We start from the raw sequence: 17,878 nt of genomic DNA, 5'->3' as shown, positions 1-17,878 counted from the left end.
TGCAAAGAAAGGAAAAGCTATGGCCTGCAAGTGGTCAGTCACAGCAATATTCTGGAATCTTAGTAATTTCTATTTAAGAAAGTACCTATTAAATTTAAATGTACCAATTTTATAGACGTAGGAAGCCTACACCACAGACAAGCAAGTTTCACTTCTCACTTTACTTCCCTCACTTAAAGTAACATCTAAGGAGAAAAATCACTTGGATATCAATAATCCTTTAGGAGAGGAATTCATAAAGATAAAAATTGAAACTGAATTGGAAAAACTTAAAAATCAAGAATTAGTCTTTAAAAATAAAATACATAAAACATCAGCTAGTCTAAGAAAACATAAAAACAAAATTAAGAATATGTAAGAATTTATAATCATAGATACAGAAGAAATAATGATGTGGGTAACTCTATGCAGATAAATTTGAAAGTTACAAATAAATCAATCCCTATACAGAAGAATTTAAGAAAGCAGCAAAGAATTACAACCTACATAAGCACCATGGCTCAAACAAGAAGATGAACCTTAAAGAACAGGTAAGTCTCATGCTTCTTAAGTTGTTTCAAGAAACAGACTAAGAACAGTTTCTCAGTTCTTTTAGTGGTAACTAAAATCTGGTAAGACAACACAAAAAGAAGAAAAAAAGACACTCCAGTCTATTTTTAAAATAAATATTAGCAATAAGAATCAAGTAGCTCAGGGCGCCTGGGTGGCTCAGTCCATTAAGCGTCTGCCTTTGGCTCGGGCCTGGGTCATGGAATTGAGTCCAGCATTGGGCTCCTTGTTCAGCACGGAGTCTGCTTCTCCCTCTGCCTGCCACTCCCCCTGACTGTATTTACTCTCTCTCTCTCTCTCTCTCCCTCTCTGTCAAATAAATAAATAAATCTTAAAAAAAGAGAAAAAATCAAGTAGCTTATTAAAATAGCAGTACACCATGACCAAAGAAGGTTCATTTTAAGAAAACAGAGTTCAATGTTAGAAAACTCTGTTAATATAACTGGTCATATTTAATGAAGTTTCTATTTGTATTTTAGTTAAGAGATTCTTAAATTACCAAAACTGGATGTTAAATACAATCAAATGCCTTTTTGATATCTATGGAACTCATGTTTTTCTGCTTTCAGCTACTAATACAGTAAAAAGACATACACAGGCCTTAAACCAACGGCCATTATCAGACTTGAGGGTAATGTACTAGAAGGATTTCCACTGAGATTAAGAGAAATCTTTCACAATTTAATTTTTCTATTTTCATTTTTTTCTAATTAGTATATAATAAAAAGGATGATGTTATTTCCATTTGGGGAAAAAAAGAAAATGACAGATTTTACTAAACTTTACAATATTAAATATTAAAAAAGTATGGCAATATTACAAATATCTTTTTCACAGGTCTAAAATGGAGTGGGAAATGATCTAAAGAATGCAGATAACTTCTTTGAATGTAAGAACGTTCATTTGCTGCTTTCTAAAGCCAGGTGAGGGTTGAGAGGTTAGTGAAGTACATGAGGATTAACCTAAACAGTTAAAAAGTCTCAGAACTTCAGAGGCTTTATTACAGAGGCCTATCAATTAACAGGGAAAAGAAAGAAGATCTTATTGAATCAGTATCTGCCTCAGAAGACTGCACAATGAAATCAAATATCTGACAGAAATGTGAATTCACAAATTCTAACTTTCAGAATCATCTAGAAAGTCACATATGCCTATTTCTATAATCCTGAAATGGAACTACAGAATTTGTTTATTTTACTTTGGGAGTAAACATAGAAGAATTAAATGCCTGAAATGTTTCCAGTGTCAACTAATGTCAATTCAAAGTCTTAAAGGCTCTCAGCTAAAAAGATACTCTTTTCGATTCTAAACTAATTTCCTCCACACAACTAAAGCCCTTCTAACATCTTTATCATGTAACTTTTGTCTAGATCAGTGCTATGCAAAGGAACTTTCCAAGAAGATGGAAACACTCTATATCTACACTGTCTAAAGAGGTAGCTATGAGTCATGTCACTACTGAGCACTTGAAATATGGCTAATGCAAGTGAATTTTAAATTTTATTTATATTTAATTAGTTTAAATTTAAATAGTCACAGCTGGTTAGTGACTCCCATAACTGGAGAGAGCAAATTCTAGATCCATCAGCAAAGGATCCTGGAGTTAAGTGTCCACTAGGCCCAAAATACTGTCAAGACTAGTGAATTCAGACCTATCTTATAGACAAAATACTGAGCTCTACAGCCTTCCTAAGAAGAAAGCTATAAGGAAATTCTTAAGAGAATTCTCTTCTATTCTCCTCTTTGCCCCCTAGAACGGCTGCTGCACTTTATTTAAGTATAGAACAAATACTTCTAGGTCATTAAAAACACCTTTAAAAGCAGCCCTAAACCTTCAGAGATTACCTGTAAAGCCTCCTTAGATATTAGATTAAGAGATTAAAACCTAAATGATCTCACATGTATCATGTGTTAGTCACAACACTTGCAAACTTGAGAGGTTTTTTTTTTTAATATCTTTTACTAAGTCACTGGTGTCCTAAGTCATAAAGAACAAAATTCCCTAAGTTCAGAGAGGTACAAATCTTCATTATCTTGAAACTATCTCCTCACTCAGGACACATATGGCACATGCTCAGTGTCAAACAGCTTAACAGGCCAACCTATTCAATCATAAATCAACATGCATTCAAATACGATATGTTCATTTTCTCTTGTTTTTAAAAAAGAATGTATGTCAAATAGCAACTAATTTCACATCAGTTTTTTACTCATAACCACTATAACATCAGGAAATGACAAAGGTCTTATTTTTATGAAATACTCCCATTTGTTATCTGCAAAGAGAAAATGCCCCTTATAAATTATAACTTAATTTGCTGTTCTTGTGGGTTTGAAATGAATTTGTTGGCTAATTACTTAAAATTATCATACTAAAGGCTCTTATAAAATATAGCTATATTAAAATCAAATAACAAAAGGAACAAGGACTAAAGTAAACAAAATGTATGAGAAACTTATGACAGATACCATCTACATAACATGAAGAAATATACAAACACCTTTTCCCCCAACTGAAAAATTAATATTCATTATTGACTTTACTTATTGTACTTGTTTCTGTCTTACTCAGGAACTGAAGTTATATATATCATTAAATGTATATAGGGAATACATGATTTTCTTCTCTCAAGTTTTCCTAACTCACAGATTTATTCTAATATGATAGCTTAATAAATAACATAATTTACATAACCCACGAACACTACTGTTTATTTAGAATCAAGACACTAAAGCTAATATTTAAATACACATACTTGAGGCACCTTTTCTATGGGGCATTTTGCTCCCATAACAACTGGAGGTAAAGAAAAGAACCAGTAAAAAGTTGCTAATGATATTGTTGCCGACAGAGATGAGAAAGATCATCTGAAACAAAGGCAACTGAAGCAAAACCTGGGGATGTAATCCAGTTTTGAATATGACAGGTGATGTTCATATTTTTCAACAGACTAAACTTACATTAATCTACATTAAAACAAACACTCCTGTATTATTCTAATTCCTGCAGATAAAAATATGCTATGCCATTCTTTTTTTTAAAGTAGGCTCCACAAACCCATGTGGAACCAATGCAGAGCTTGAACTTACCCTGAGATCAAGCCCTGAGCTGAGATCAAGAGTCAGATGTTTAACTGACTGAGCTACCCAGGGAGGCCCTATGTTACGCCCTTCTTAAATTTTATAATCCTTATAAATACTGCTTTCCTCTTTGAAATAAGTTTCATGACACTACTTTTTTTCTACAGCAACTTTTTTTGGGAAAAAATCCTAAGGTATTAGATCAGATACTGTATTAAGTATTACCATGGACTGACCCAGTATTGAAAGAGCATATATCAGGGGCACCTGGGTGGCTCAGTAAGTTAAGCCTCTGCCTTTGGCTCAGGTGACGATCTCAAGGTCCTGGGATTGAGCCCCACCTTGGGCTCTCTGCTCAGCAGGGAGCCTGCTTCCCGATCTCTCTCTCTCTCTGCCTGCCTCTCTTCCTACTTGTGATCTCTGTCTGTCAAATAAATAAAATCTTAAAAAAAAAACACAAAACTATTAAAAAAAACCAGCACATTTGAGCTGGGTTCAAGGACATGGCAGTAAATAAGGGAGTCAGCCCCTCAAAGACCCAGTCTCGAACCAACATTTTCATTGTTATTATTTGAGAATGAGGGGGGTAGGGAGAGTCTTTTTTTAAAATAATTTTAAAATTTTTTTATAAACATATAATGTGTTATTAGCCCCAGGGGTGCAGGTCTGTGAATTGCCAGGTTTACACACTTCAAAGCACTCACCATAGCACATACCCTCCCCAATGACCATAATCCCACCACCCTCTTCCTACCTCCCTCCCCCTGGCAACCCTCAGTTTGTTTTGTGACATTAAGAGTCTCTTATGGTTTGTCTCCTTCCCGATCCCATCTTGTTTCATTTATTCTTTTCCTACCCCCCAAACCTCCCACGTTGCACCTCCACTTCCTCATATCAGGGAGATCATATGACAGTTGTCTTTCTCCAATCGACTTATTTCACTAAGCCTAATACCCTCTAGTTCCATCCATGTCGTCGCAAATGACAAAATTTCATTTCTTTTGATGGCTACATAGTATTCCATTGTATATATATACACCACATCTTCTTTATCCATTTGTCTGTTGATGGACATCTAGGTTCTTCCCATAGTTTGGCTATTGTAGACATTTCTGCTATAAACATTCGGGTGCACGTGCCCCTTCGGATCACTACGTTTGTATCTTTAGGGTAAATACCCAGTAGTGCAATTGCTGGGTCACAGGGTACTCTATTTTCAACTTTTTGAGGAACCTCCATGCTGTTTTCCAGAGTGGCTGCACCAGCTTGCATTCCCACCAGCAGTGTAGGATGGTTCCCCATTCTCCGTATTCTCGCCAGCATCTGTCATTTCCTGACTTGTTAATTTTAGCCATTCTGACTGGTGTGAGGTGGTATTTCATTGTGGTTTTGATTTGTATTTCCCTGATGCCGAATGATGTGGAGCACTTTTTCATGTGTCTGTTGGCCATCTGGATGTCTTCTTTGCAGAAATGTTGTTCATGTCCTCTGCCCATTTCTTGATTGTATTATTTGTTCTTTGGGTGTTGAGTTTGATAAGCTCTTTATAGATTTTGGATACTAGCCCATATATCTGATATGTCGTTTGCAAGTATCTTCTCCCATTCTGTCAGTTGTCTTTTGGTTTTGTTAACTGTTTCCTTGGCTGTGCAAAAGCTTTTGATCTTGATGGAGTCCCAATAGTTCATTTTTGCCCTTGCTTCCCTTGCCTTTGGCGATGTTCCTAGGAAGAAGTTGTTGCGGCTGAGGTCAAAGCGGTTGCTGCCTGTGTTCTCCTCAAGGATTTTGATGGATTCCTTTCTCACATTGAGGTCCTTCATCCATTTTGAGTCTATTTTCGTCTGTGGTGTAAGGAAGTGGGCCGGTTTCACTTTTCTGCATGTGGCTGTCCAATTTTCCCAACACCATTTGTTGAAGAGACTGTTTTTTTCCCATTGGACATTCTTTCCTGCTTTGTCAAAGATTAGTTGACCATAGAGTTGAGGGTCTATTTCTGGGCTCTCTATTCTGTTCCATTGATCTATGTGTCTGTTTTTGTGCCAGTACCATATTGTCTTGATGATGACAGCTTTGTAATAGAGCCTGAAGTCTGGAATTGTGATGCCACCAACTTTGGCTTCCTTTTTCAATATTCCTCTCGCTATTCGAGGTCTTTTCTGGTTCCATACAAATTTTAGGATTATTTGTTCCATTTCTTTGAAAAAAATGGATAGGATTTTGATAGGGATTACATTAAATGTGTAGATTGCTTTAGGTAGCATAGATATTTTCACAATATTTGTTCTTCCAATCCATGAGCATAGAACATTTTTCCATTTCTTTGTGTCTTCCTCAATTTCTTTTATGAGTACTTTATAGTTTTCTGAGTACAGATTCTTTGCCTCTTTGGTTAGGTTTATTCCTAGGTACCTTCTGGTTTTGGGTGCAATTGTAAATGGGACTGACTCCTTAATTTCTCTTTCTTCTGTCTTGTCGTTGGTGTAAGGAAATGCAACTGATTTCTGTGCATTGATTTTATATCCTGACACTTTACTGAATTCCTGTACAAGTTCTAGCAGTTTTGGAGTGGAGTCTTTTTGGGTTTTCCACATATAGTATCATATCATCTGCGAAGAGTGATAGTTTGACTTTTTTGCCGATTTGGATGCCTTTAATTTCTTTTTGTTGTCTGACTGCTGAGGCTAGGACTTCTAGTACTATTTTGAATAGCAGTGGTGATAATGGACATCCTTGCCATGTTCCTGAGAGAGGGAGAATCTTTTTATTTATTTATTTATTTGGCAGAGATCACAAGTAGGCAGAGAGGCAGGCAGAGAGAGAGGGGGAAGCGGGCTCCCTGCTGAGCAGAGAGCCCAATGCGGGGCTCGATCCCAGGACCCCGGGATCATGACCTGAGCTGAAGGCGGAGGATTAACCCACTGAGCCACCCAGGTGCCCCACCCTTTTTAAAGATTTTTATTTATTTGACAGACAGAGATCACAAGTAGGCAGAGAGGCAGGCAGAGAGAGGAGGAAGCAGGCTCCCCGCAGAGCATAGAGCCCAATGCAGGGCTCGATCCCAAGACCCTGGGATCATGACCCGAGCCAAAGGCAGAGGCTTTAACCCACTGAGCCACCCAGGCGCCCCGAGAGGGAGAGTCTTAAGCAGACTCCACATCTAGCACAGAGTCCCAGGCAGCCTATATCTCACAACCCTGAGATTATGACCTGGGCTGGTATCAAGAGTGTGACCACCCAGGCACCCTCTGATGTTTTATTTATTATTAAGTTAACTAATTCAAACATCTGAAATGAATTTCAAAGTAGTTAAGAGGTAAGTTACTTGTCAGTCATTGTTTGAAAGTTAATTCCAGACTTGAATACTCTTAACCAGCATGTGTCAATGAAAAATGTGCAAGTGTCAACAGATGCTCCAAAAATACTGGCCAACATCACCATATTCTGCTACACAAAATTTCATTACCATTCAACTCTTTTAGAGAAAATTCAGTATTACTTTCTTTTTGTAAAGTACAAAAAAAAAAAAAAAGCTTTTGGTTTACTATAAAAAAATGGGTTCTCAAATTTCTTGAGATTATAAAACCTTTGTGTATTACTTTAAGAGTTAAGAACCTCCTGTCCAAGTACTAACCAGGTCTGATCCTGCTTAGCTTCTGAGATCAGAGCAGATCAGGAGCATTCAGGGTGTTATAGCTATAGACTGAACCTCAGTTCTTTCAGTAGATAGTCTATGCAATGGGCCTCAAATAAGCCGAAGAGATCTAAGCAGAGTTGGAAAACAGCTTTTAGGTTACCCAGTCTAGTCCCCTTAACCTGAGCAAAGTTGGCTAATTTTAGTTGTTCGTTACAGTGCAAGGGAACTTAAGAGCAATTCTATTTCTTTTTTCCAGTACTGCAGATACTAACCATTGTTTCTTAGAATTAAGCCAATATATTCTTTCCCACAAATTTCACCTGCTGGTTCAAGTTCTGTCTTTCAACTTCACATAGGATACAAAAATTTTTCTGCCCAACCATACTTTCACTTTGAATCCTCTTTCCTAAGCTGAACACTAATTCTTTCAACCATTTTAAAATAAGTTTTGGCAGGGGCGCCTGAGAGACTCAGTGGGTTAAGGCTCTGACTTCAGCTGGGGTCATGATCTCAGGGTCCTGGGATAGAGCCCCGCATCGGGCTCTCTGCTCGGTGGGGAGTCTGCTTCTATGTCTCTCTCTGCCTGCCTCTCTGCCTACTTGTGATCTCTCTCTCTCTCTCTAATAAATATATAAAATCTAAAAAAAAAAAAAAAAGTTTTGGCTACCAATTTCTAGGAAGCCATTAGGATTCTCAAAGAACCTAGGGTTTTTCCTTTTACTATTAAAAGCTTCACAATCCAGTTACTTGAATTAGAATTTTAGTCCATCAAATAATGAAACTAAGGATAACTAAAGTGCAAGGTCTCTCAAGGAGTTAGATCAATGGTAAGCAATGCTGAAGGAGGCACTACAGCATAATAGTTTATCCCGCCAGCTATGGAGTCACTGCCTGGGTTCGAATACTATCTGGACTATTCTATTCACTTTCTATGTATCCTCTGATAATTTGCTTAACCTCTCTGAGCTTCAATTTCTCCATCTGAAAGATACAGTATATGTATCTATCTTATAATATGAGGATTAAAAGAACTAATCCATGTCAAGTATTTGTCACTTGTTATTTATATAAAATCAATAAATGTTAGCTATTCTTATTGCTATTATTCTGCTGAGTAACAGGAGGGGTTTAAAACTCCAGTAGAGTAACTGAATTAATTATAATTAGTATCATGATGTTTCCAGTAACCACAACTGCTAAATTCATACCTAACACAGAACAAAATTAATGGGCAAAGTGATCGTTCCTATGCATATAGTACCACAATACTCTGATTCTGGTCAAACTCCATTTGAATAACATTTGTTGTAACTACTGAAACTACAATGACACATCATTTTCAACACAAATCCAGTTTCCATTAGGCTTCATTTTTGGTGTTGTACATTCTATGGGTTCGGACAAATGTATAAAGACATGTATCCACCATTACAATATCATACACAGTAAGTTTCACTGCCCCAGATATCCTTTGTGCTCCTTTGTCTGTTATTCCTCCCTTCCCCTAAACCTTGGCAACCACTCATCTTTTTACTGTCTCCAAAGTTCTGCCTTTTCTGCAACATCATATAGTTGGACTTACACAGTATGCAACCTTTTCAGACTGTCACTCAGTAGTATGCTTTTAAGTTTCTTTCCTAGCTTGATGCTTGATTACGTTTTAGCACTGAATAAGTCATCACCTGCACATACTACAGGTTATCCATCCATTCACTTACTGACGGACATCTTGATTGTTTCCAAGTTTTGGTAATTATGAATAAAGGTGCTATAAACATCTGTGTGCAGGTTTTTGTGTAGACGTAATTTTCAACTCTTTTGGGTAAATACTATAGAGTGTGATTGCTGGATCATACGGTAAGAGGACATTTGAGTCTTATAAGAAACCACCAAACAGTCTTTCAAAGCGGCTATACCATTTTGCATTCCCACCAGCAATGGATGAGACCCTTTGCTCGGACATCCTTACCAGCATTTGGCATGCCCAGTGTTCTGATCTCTACATTTGCATTTCCATGATGACGTAAAGTATCTTTTCATATGTTTATTTGTCATCTGTATTTCTACTTTGGTAAGATCCCTGTTAAAGTCTTTGGCTCATTTTTTTTTTTTATAAGATTTTATTTATTCATTTGACAGAGAGAGATCACAAGTAGGCAGTGGCAGGCAGAGAGATGGGGGGGGGAGCAGGCTCCCCACAGAGCAGAGAGCCCAATGTGGGGCTCGACTCCAGGACCCCGAGATCATGACCCAAGCTAAAGGCAGAGGTTTAACTCACTGAGCCACACAGGTGCCCCCAGTGTCTTTGGCTCATTTTGTAAAGGTTGTTTTCTTATGTTGAGTTTTAAGGGTTCTCTGTATACTTTGAATAGTCAAATAGTCAAATGTCTTTTACAAATATTTTCTCCCACTTGTTTTTACATTCTCTTGACAGCGTCTTTCACAGAGAAGTTTTTAATTTTAATGAAACCTGGCTGATCAATTCATTTCTTCATGGGTCACATCTTTGGTGTTTTATCTAAAAAGTCATTACCAGGGTGCCTGGGTGGCTCAGTGGGTTAAGCCGCTGCCTTCGGCTCGGGCCATGATCTCAGGGTCCTGGGATCGAGTCCCGCGTCGGGCTCTCTGCTCAGCGGGGAGCCTGCTTCCCTCTCTCTCTCTCTCTGCCTGCCTCTCCATCTACTTGTGATTTCTCTCTGTCAAATAAATAAATAAAATCTTAAAAAAAAAAAAAATAAAAAGTCATTACCAAACCCAAGATTCATCTAGGTTTTCTCCCATGTTATTTTTTTGTAAAAGATTTTATTTATTTATTTGACAGAGAGAGATCACAAGTAGCAGAGAGGCAGGCAGAGCGAGAGAGAGGGAAGCCGGATCCCCACCAAGCAGAGAGCCCAATGCGGGACTCGATCCCAGGACCCTGAGACCATGACCTAAGCCGAAGGCAGAGGTTTAACCCACTGAGCCACCAAGATGCCCCTCCCATGTTATCTTTTAAGACTTCTGTGTTTCACATTTAGGTCAGTGATCCATTTTTTAGTTATTTTTTATGAAAAGTTTAAGTCTGTGCCTAGATTCTTTTTTTTCTTTTCCCTTTTTAAATTTTTGCATGTGCATGTCCAAATGATCAGCATCACTTGTTGAAAAGACTATCTTTGCTCCTGAAGCTAGCTTTAAATACAAGCAACACTATGTGTAAATACAAAATTCCTAAAAAGGGGATACATTATTATTTGCACTTTTGGATGAAAAATGTTCAAATCCCAGACTGCCTGATAATAAGCACAAAGAATTATATAAAGAAAACACAAAAATAATTCAAGATGGACTCATCTGAGGTTTAGAGGCTGGCACGGTCAAGAGTCAGATCAACAAAGCAAGTGAAAAATCCTCAAGATTTCTAGGATTATCAGAGTTGGTAACACTTGTAAATTCCAGATGGCTAACACTTGTAAATTCTCTTCTTTTGCAGGATTCTAGTTCTACACATAAGAAAGGTATCAGAAATTTGCCAGCTTCATTTTCAGTCAATTTTCCTCTCAATTTTCTGTATCTAGTCACTACACAGATTGTATATGAATGTCATAAGCATAGCCATTTAATTCCACAGACTGATTACCATATATATCCATCCCAACATATTAAAATCTAGTGCAGACACTAAATTGCTACTCTTAAAATGCAGAGCATTTGCTACAATTAATGTATGCAAATATCAAAGTGATCCACACGTAGATTTTACTTGTAATTTCTACCCAGAAAAAAACTAAAAATCTGTATTTTGAAAATCATTCTAAAGTTTCCCAAAGTAAATCTGCATTGTTTTTTTTTTTGTTTGTTTGTTTTGTTTTTGTAAGATTTATTTATTTGTCTGAGAGAGAGAAGGAGAGAGACAGAGCATGAACAGGGCGACTTTCTGCTGAGCTAGGAGCCCAACGCAGGACTCCATCCCAGGACCTGGGGATCATGACCAGAGCCAAAGGCAGACACTTAACTGACTAAGCCACTCAGGCATCCCTGCACTTCTGCTTTAACTGAAATATATGTATCCTTCTTACTATTAGAAATGGCTTGCTTGGGGGGCACCTGGGTGGTTCAGTGGGTTAAAGTCTGTGCCTTCAGCTCAGGTCATGATCCCAGGATCCTGGGATTGAGCCCCACATCTGGCTGGCTCTCTGCTCCATGGGCAGCCTGCTTCCTCCTCTCTCTCTACCTACTTGTGATCTCTGTCTGTCAAATAAATAAATAAAATCTAAAAAAAAAAAGGAAAAAAGAAATGGTTTGCTTAGGTCAAAAAGGAAACTTTGCTCTTTCATGAAAGCAAAGTGCTTTTTACTCCTGAAATCTATTCCGTTGACCAGCTACTGCCACAACAAACATACAGTTATATGATTTCCAAGGGGGAAAATGACAAGCACAGAAGAAAAGGCTACTTGGCCAGCTAAGGAGACTACACTAACCATGAATAAACCTGAATTAATAAGAGCACAGAACAGTGGTTGCAAAATGAGACACAAGAAAACTATTACAAAGGTAACATGAAATAGGTCACATGAATATCCTCAAAGGAATATGTGAGAAAGGTTATTTTTAATTTAGAACACCTCTAAATATATCGACATATTTAATTTAGACATATATTTTTAACTTAGAAATACATAGGAAGAAAAATATTTATTCATCTTTGCTGCCACTATCAATAACATTTTTCTGAATGTTGCACCTGGGTTAGCAGTATGTATACAGGCACGAAGAAGAGACTTAAAACTGAGGCCCTAAATCCCCAAAATCACATGTAAAATTTGTCATAAATAGACCTATTTCTAGAGAAAAGGTGCAATTAACAACTCTGAAACAACACAGAGCTTTTAATGTTAACCATTTGTTTTTTACATTAACACTGATGAGGAATGCTTTAAAATTAAGACTACAACTGGCCACATAAAATAGGTTAAGTATAATAAAAATTTGAGTGCCACATAATAATGTACATAATTAATGAAATAACTATCACACTCTGGAAATGCAAGATCTTTCAAGAAGGTAAAAGCTTCAAGGTATGTATACTAAAAACAACAAAATACTGCTGAAAGAAAATTTAAATACGTAAATAAATAGACATCCCACATTCATGGATCAAATCAATATTGTTAGGGTGGCAATACTCTCCTATTTGATCCACACATTTAATAAAATCCCTATCAAAATCCCAGCAGCCTTTCTGTAAAATTCACTAGCTGACTAAAATTCATACGGAAATGCAAGAGACCCAAAATAGCCCAATCTTGAAAACCAACAAAGTTAGAACCTCAAATTCCTAGTTTTAAAACTTAATACAGGGGCGCCTGGGTGGCTCAGTGGGTTAAGCCGCTGCCTTCAGCTCAGGTCATGATCTCAGGGTCCTAGGATCAAGTCCCGCATTGGGCTCTCTGCTCAGCAGGGAGCCTGCTTCCCTTCCTCTCTCTCTGCCTGCCTCTCTGCTTACTTGTGATCTCTCTCTGTCAAATGAATAAATAAAATCTTAAAAAAAAAAAAAAAACTTAATACAAAGCCACAGTAATCAAGACAAAATAGTTCTGGCATAAGGTCAGGTATATAGATCAATGGGACAAAACTGGCAGTTCAGAAATAAACTTTTACACGAATGGCCCATTATTCTTGACAAGCGTGCTGTAACAATTCAATGAGGAAAGAATAATTTTTTCGACAAATGATGTTGGGACAACTGGATATCCGCATGCCAAAAGAATAAAGTTGGATCCCTATTTCACACTATATACAAAATTAACCCAAAACTGAAGCTACAGAATTCTTCGAGTATAGAAGTAAATCTCTGAGACCTTGGATTAAGTAACCGCTTCTCAGATATGACACCAAAAACACAAACAGCAAAAGAAAAAGATAAACTGGATTTCATCAAAATAAAAAAAGTTGTGCTTCAGGTGATAGCCATCAAGAAAGTGAAAAGACGGGCGCCTGGGTGGCTCAGTGGGTTAAGCCGCTGCCTTCGGCTCAGGTCATGATCTCAGGGTCCTGGGATCGAGTCCCACATCGGGCTCTCTGCTCAGCAGGGAGCCTGCTTCCTCCTCTCTCTCTGCCTACTTGTGATTTCTCTCTGTCAAATAAATAAATAAAATCTTTAAAAAAAAAAAAAAAAAAAAAAAAAAAAAAAAAGAAAGTGAAAAGACAACCCACAAAATAGCAGAAAATTCGGAATATATAATGAACTCTTACAACTCAATAATAAAAGGACGACTAACCCAAATAAAAAATGGATAAATGATTTGAACAGACATTTTGTGGAAAATATACAAATGGCCAACAAACACACAAAAAGATATTCAACATTTTAGTCATCAAGGAAATGCAAATTAAAACCCCAACAAGGGGTGCCTGGGTGGCTCAGTCAGTTAATAATCTGACTCTTAGTTTCAGCTCAGGTCATGATCTCAGGGATTGTGGGGCTGAGCCCCACCTCAGGCTCTGCACTCAGCGGGGAGTCTGCTTGAAGAATCTCTCCTTCTGCCCCTCCCTCCACTCACACACCAAGTGCACACACTCTTTCTCAAAAGAGATTAATAAATATTTTTAAAAATAATAAAATGACAACAGGTAACACTTCCTATCTATTAGGATAACTAAAATTAAAAAAAAGACAGACAATGACAAGTGTTGGTAAGGATGTGGAGAAATTGGATTCCTCATACCCTGATAGTAGGATTGCAAAAAATTAAATGTAGAGTTACTATATAATTCTATATAACATCAATTCCACTCCTAGGTATGTACCCAAGAGAACTGGAAATAAATAGTCACCTGTAAGGTTACACACAGACATTGACAGCAGCATTATTCATACCAGTAAAAAAGTATAAACAACACAAATGTCCATCAACTGATGAATGGATAAACCAAATGCAGTAAATCCGTACAATAGAATACTACTTGGCAATAAAAAGAAATGAAATGCACAAGCTACAATATGAACTTCCAAACACTATGCTAGGAGAAAAACAGTCATGAGTCTGGTTTCATGGTCTTGGTTTCAGCTCGGGTCATGATCTCAGGGTCACTGGGATGGAGCTCCATTTTGGACTCTGCACTCAGCAGAGTTTGCTTAAGATTCTCTCCTTCTCAGGGCACCTGGGTGGCTAAGTGGGTTAAAGCCTCTGCCTTCGGCTCAGGTCATGATCCCAGGATTGAGCTCCGCATCCTGGCTCCCTGCTCAGCGGGAAGCCTGCTTCCTCCTCTCTCTCTGTCTGCCTCTCTGCCTACTTGTGACCTCTGTCTGTCAAATAAATAAATAAAATCTTAAAAAAAAAAAAAAAAAAAAGATTCTCTCCTCCCACTGCCCCTCCCCCCTCTGTGTTTGTGCACATGCACTCACCCTCACTCTCAAAATAAATAAATAAATCTTTTAAAAAAGCTGATCTTGTGATAGAAAGTAGATTAGTGGCTGTCAGATACTGAGAAGATAGGAAAAAAGGAAAGTAACTGCTAATATTATTAGAGAAGATTTTTGGGGAGATGATGAAAATGCTCCAAAAATGATTAGTGTCCACAACTCTACTGAATATATTAAAAACAACCGAATTGTACACTTTAAAAAGGTGAATTTTATGTTATGTAAAATTTTATCTTAATAAAGATATTATTAAAACAAAACAAAAAAGTTTCAAGGTGTCAATGATGGAGGCAAGGAATTGTGCTGAAAGCACACGAACAGTTCTGCTCCATATTAGGTAAGAAAAAAGAGGGTGTCTTAAGTCTTAGTCCCAACTTTCCCAAAACATCAAAAAAAATTTTTCCAGATGATTGGAATTATTGATAAGTTCACAAAACATAAATATTCAGTAAGCTTATTCTTTTTTTGAAAATTTATTTATTTATTTATTTGACAGAGATCACAAGTAGACAGAGAGGCAAGCAGAGAGAGAGAGAGAAAGAAGAGGAAGCAAGCTCCGCATGGAGCAGAGAGCCCGATATGGGGCTCGATCCCAGGACCCTGGGATCATGACCTGAACTGAAGGCAAAGGCTTTAACCCACTGAGCCAGCCAGGTGCCCCAGTAGGCTTATTCTTTAGAATTCATGTTTCAGTATGCTATACTTGTATTAAAAATAGAAGTTATAGTATGATAATCAGAGCAATCTACCACTTGAGGAAAAAATAAAAATTTTTTCAACATACAATTTTTTAAAGGCTGATTCAAAGAACTGAAGAGACTCACATTGCTCCGAGTACATCAATTTTCTAACTTTGCTCAATGAAATCAAATGAAGAAAAAATTTCAAGACAAATATTCTACAAGTTTGTAACAGTTATGCTCCCTTATTTAGGAGCTCGTACAATTGAGTTACTAAACGGAAACAAATACTCTTTCAAAATTATAGTCAGTTTGTTAATGCAAATGAGAAACACTACAGAATTCAGATATTGCACCATTCTAAGAAGTTACTACACTATTACCTAAAAGATGAAAAGTCCATCAAAAGATCTAAAGTTACTGGCTTTGTATACATAGCATGGTTTATCTGAGGTCTGATGTGGAATAGTGTGGTCACCTAACTGTCAAAAGCATGGAGCACTCATTTTACTTACTGGTACCTAAAAGGATTAGACAGGAAACTGTTTTTGGTAATGGTCAACAGGTCCCATTACTGAATACTCAGTGTGTTTAAAGCATGATTTTAAAACCTTCACATACTCCATGTCACTTCACCTAATCCCCATAGCAATCTGAGGAGTAGGAATTACCACCGGTTTTATAAAAAGGAAACAGAAGCATCAACATCTTGGTCTGACCAGGCAGGCTACTAAAAAATGTCACTGCCTCCCCCAAGGAAAAAATAAGATCAAACTCAATTTTTAAAAATTCATTACAGGACTAAAGAAAGATTATAAAATGCACTATTAGCACATTTCTCTGACAGGCAAATCAACACAAAAATGCAGCCATCACACACAGGTTCGTCTCCAGGCAATAAAGCTGTGGAGTTAAGACTGCCGCTACTACATAATCCAATCACTAATAGACAACATCCAGGAAGGTAGATAGATGGTCTGTTTTCCTTTTGGTACTGTTAATTCTTACCAACTCCCTCCTAACACAGACACAGAAAACCAGAAATGTCAAAAGAAAAAAAGAACAATAATTGATTCCAAGTGTAGCATTTGCATTTAAAATATGCACATATGCTTTTCAGAAGAGAAGGGCTAAATGGCATAACTGAGCTGTGTGGTACTACTCAAGATATTGAAAGTTACATTTAAAATGATACTTCATAGAAGCACAGAAAAATAAAACCAACAGAAATACTTACTTTCCCCTCCATGAATGTTTTGTTGTGTAGAAACATGCCAAATCCTTGTTTTCCCTAATTATGTTCATTTTGTGCTGAAACCTGGAAGATAAAAATATGGCTGAATTCAGTACAGTTATCCTTCAAGTTTTTCCTGAATCTCCCATACCATACTTTCAGAGCTTGCCATATAGTACTGATTTTAAGGCACAAGACCATAGGTTTTAGGGAACAGGCACTATCTATTCACATCTCTGTCACAGACTTTAGCACACCATATTGTGACTGCCTGCTCTTCTCTACTACACTGGGTTTCTTGAGGACAAGAATTGCCCTCAACATCCCAAGAGTAGAGACCTAATAAAAAAATGTTCAAGTAAATGCATCTTTAAATCACACATTACCAAACAATGCCTTGGCACAATATGGGCACCTAAAAATGTTTGCCAAGTATCAAATCAACTCAAAAAGGTTTTCATTGAGTTACTAAGTGCCAGCTGTTCTGCTGTCACTGTCACTTTAAGGAGACCCACTATAAATACAATTTAACTTAAAAATGACAATATTAAAAAATCTAAAATGTCCATGGCAAAAAATCTAAAATGCTCATAAAGTAAATACTAGCATCTAAAGATAATCATTCTAGCCTCCCCTCCTCTATTTAGAATAGGCGTTTTTAAAACAAAATTGAGACTGTCAATTATACTGCTTAAGGCTGTTTTCACACAATTTTAACCTTCTTCTATAGAACCTTCTATGGAATTAAATATTCTTTAAAAAGAAGTGATTTTTTAAGGCTATATGGTATTCCACTATATGAATATACTAGAACAATACTACTTATAGTGTAATCGCAAGCATCAAGCTAAGTACAGAAACTGACAGTAAGTGTTTAGAAACCTAAAAACAATTTGGTGAGTGAACTCCTGGCTGAAGAGTACACAGACCAAATAGTTCAGGACTCTCCAATTTGTACGACAGACCACAGGGTAATAGCACCCAACCAGCTTCATGCAGAGGGACCATGTTATGTGTCGTGTTTTAAAATTAGTCTACTGACTATAACCTAGAAGTGTATGAAATCCAGAACCCAACTATTTCATGAAAAAAATTTAAATTTAGTTAATTGTAAAGGATAAATTATTGGAACTGTTTACTAAAAAAAGACTCATAAATTTTGAAGATACTACATAGTTTACTTCATACTGCATAAAAGTTAAAATGAATATGGTCATTTACTTCTTTTGTGACCTGACCATCTTTCCCCACCCGTACTTAGAAATGTACTTAAAAAAATACTGGACACATACCAA

At 37.1% G+C, this 17,878-nt stretch overlaps 1 protein-coding gene across 2 annotated transcripts in view; it reads right to left on the bottom strand.

Moving 5' to 3' along the window:
* The window catches only part of DNAJC13 (DnaJ heat shock protein family (Hsp40) member C13), a 124,108-nt gene that overhangs the window by 88,155 nt on the left and 18,075 nt on the right, over window positions 1-17,878 (bottom strand). For both annotated transcript variants that reach the window (XM_032333156.1, XM_032333163.1), the window contains exon 2: window positions 16,587-16,667. In XM_032333156.1, coding sequence (XP_032189047.1) covers window positions 16,587-16,654 — 68 coding nt within the window. In that variant the 5' untranslated portion in view covers window positions 16,655-16,667. The remainder of the gene's footprint in view (window positions 1-16,586; window positions 16,668-17,878) is intronic.

The sequence above is a fragment of the Mustela erminea genome, chromosome 1, assembly GCF_009829155.1.
Source record: "Mustela erminea isolate mMusErm1 chromosome 1, mMusErm1.Pri, whole genome shotgun sequence".
NCBI lineage: Eukaryota > Metazoa > Chordata > Mammalia > Carnivora > Mustelidae > Mustela > Mustela erminea.
This window is presented reverse-complemented; position numbering and strand designations above follow the sequence as displayed.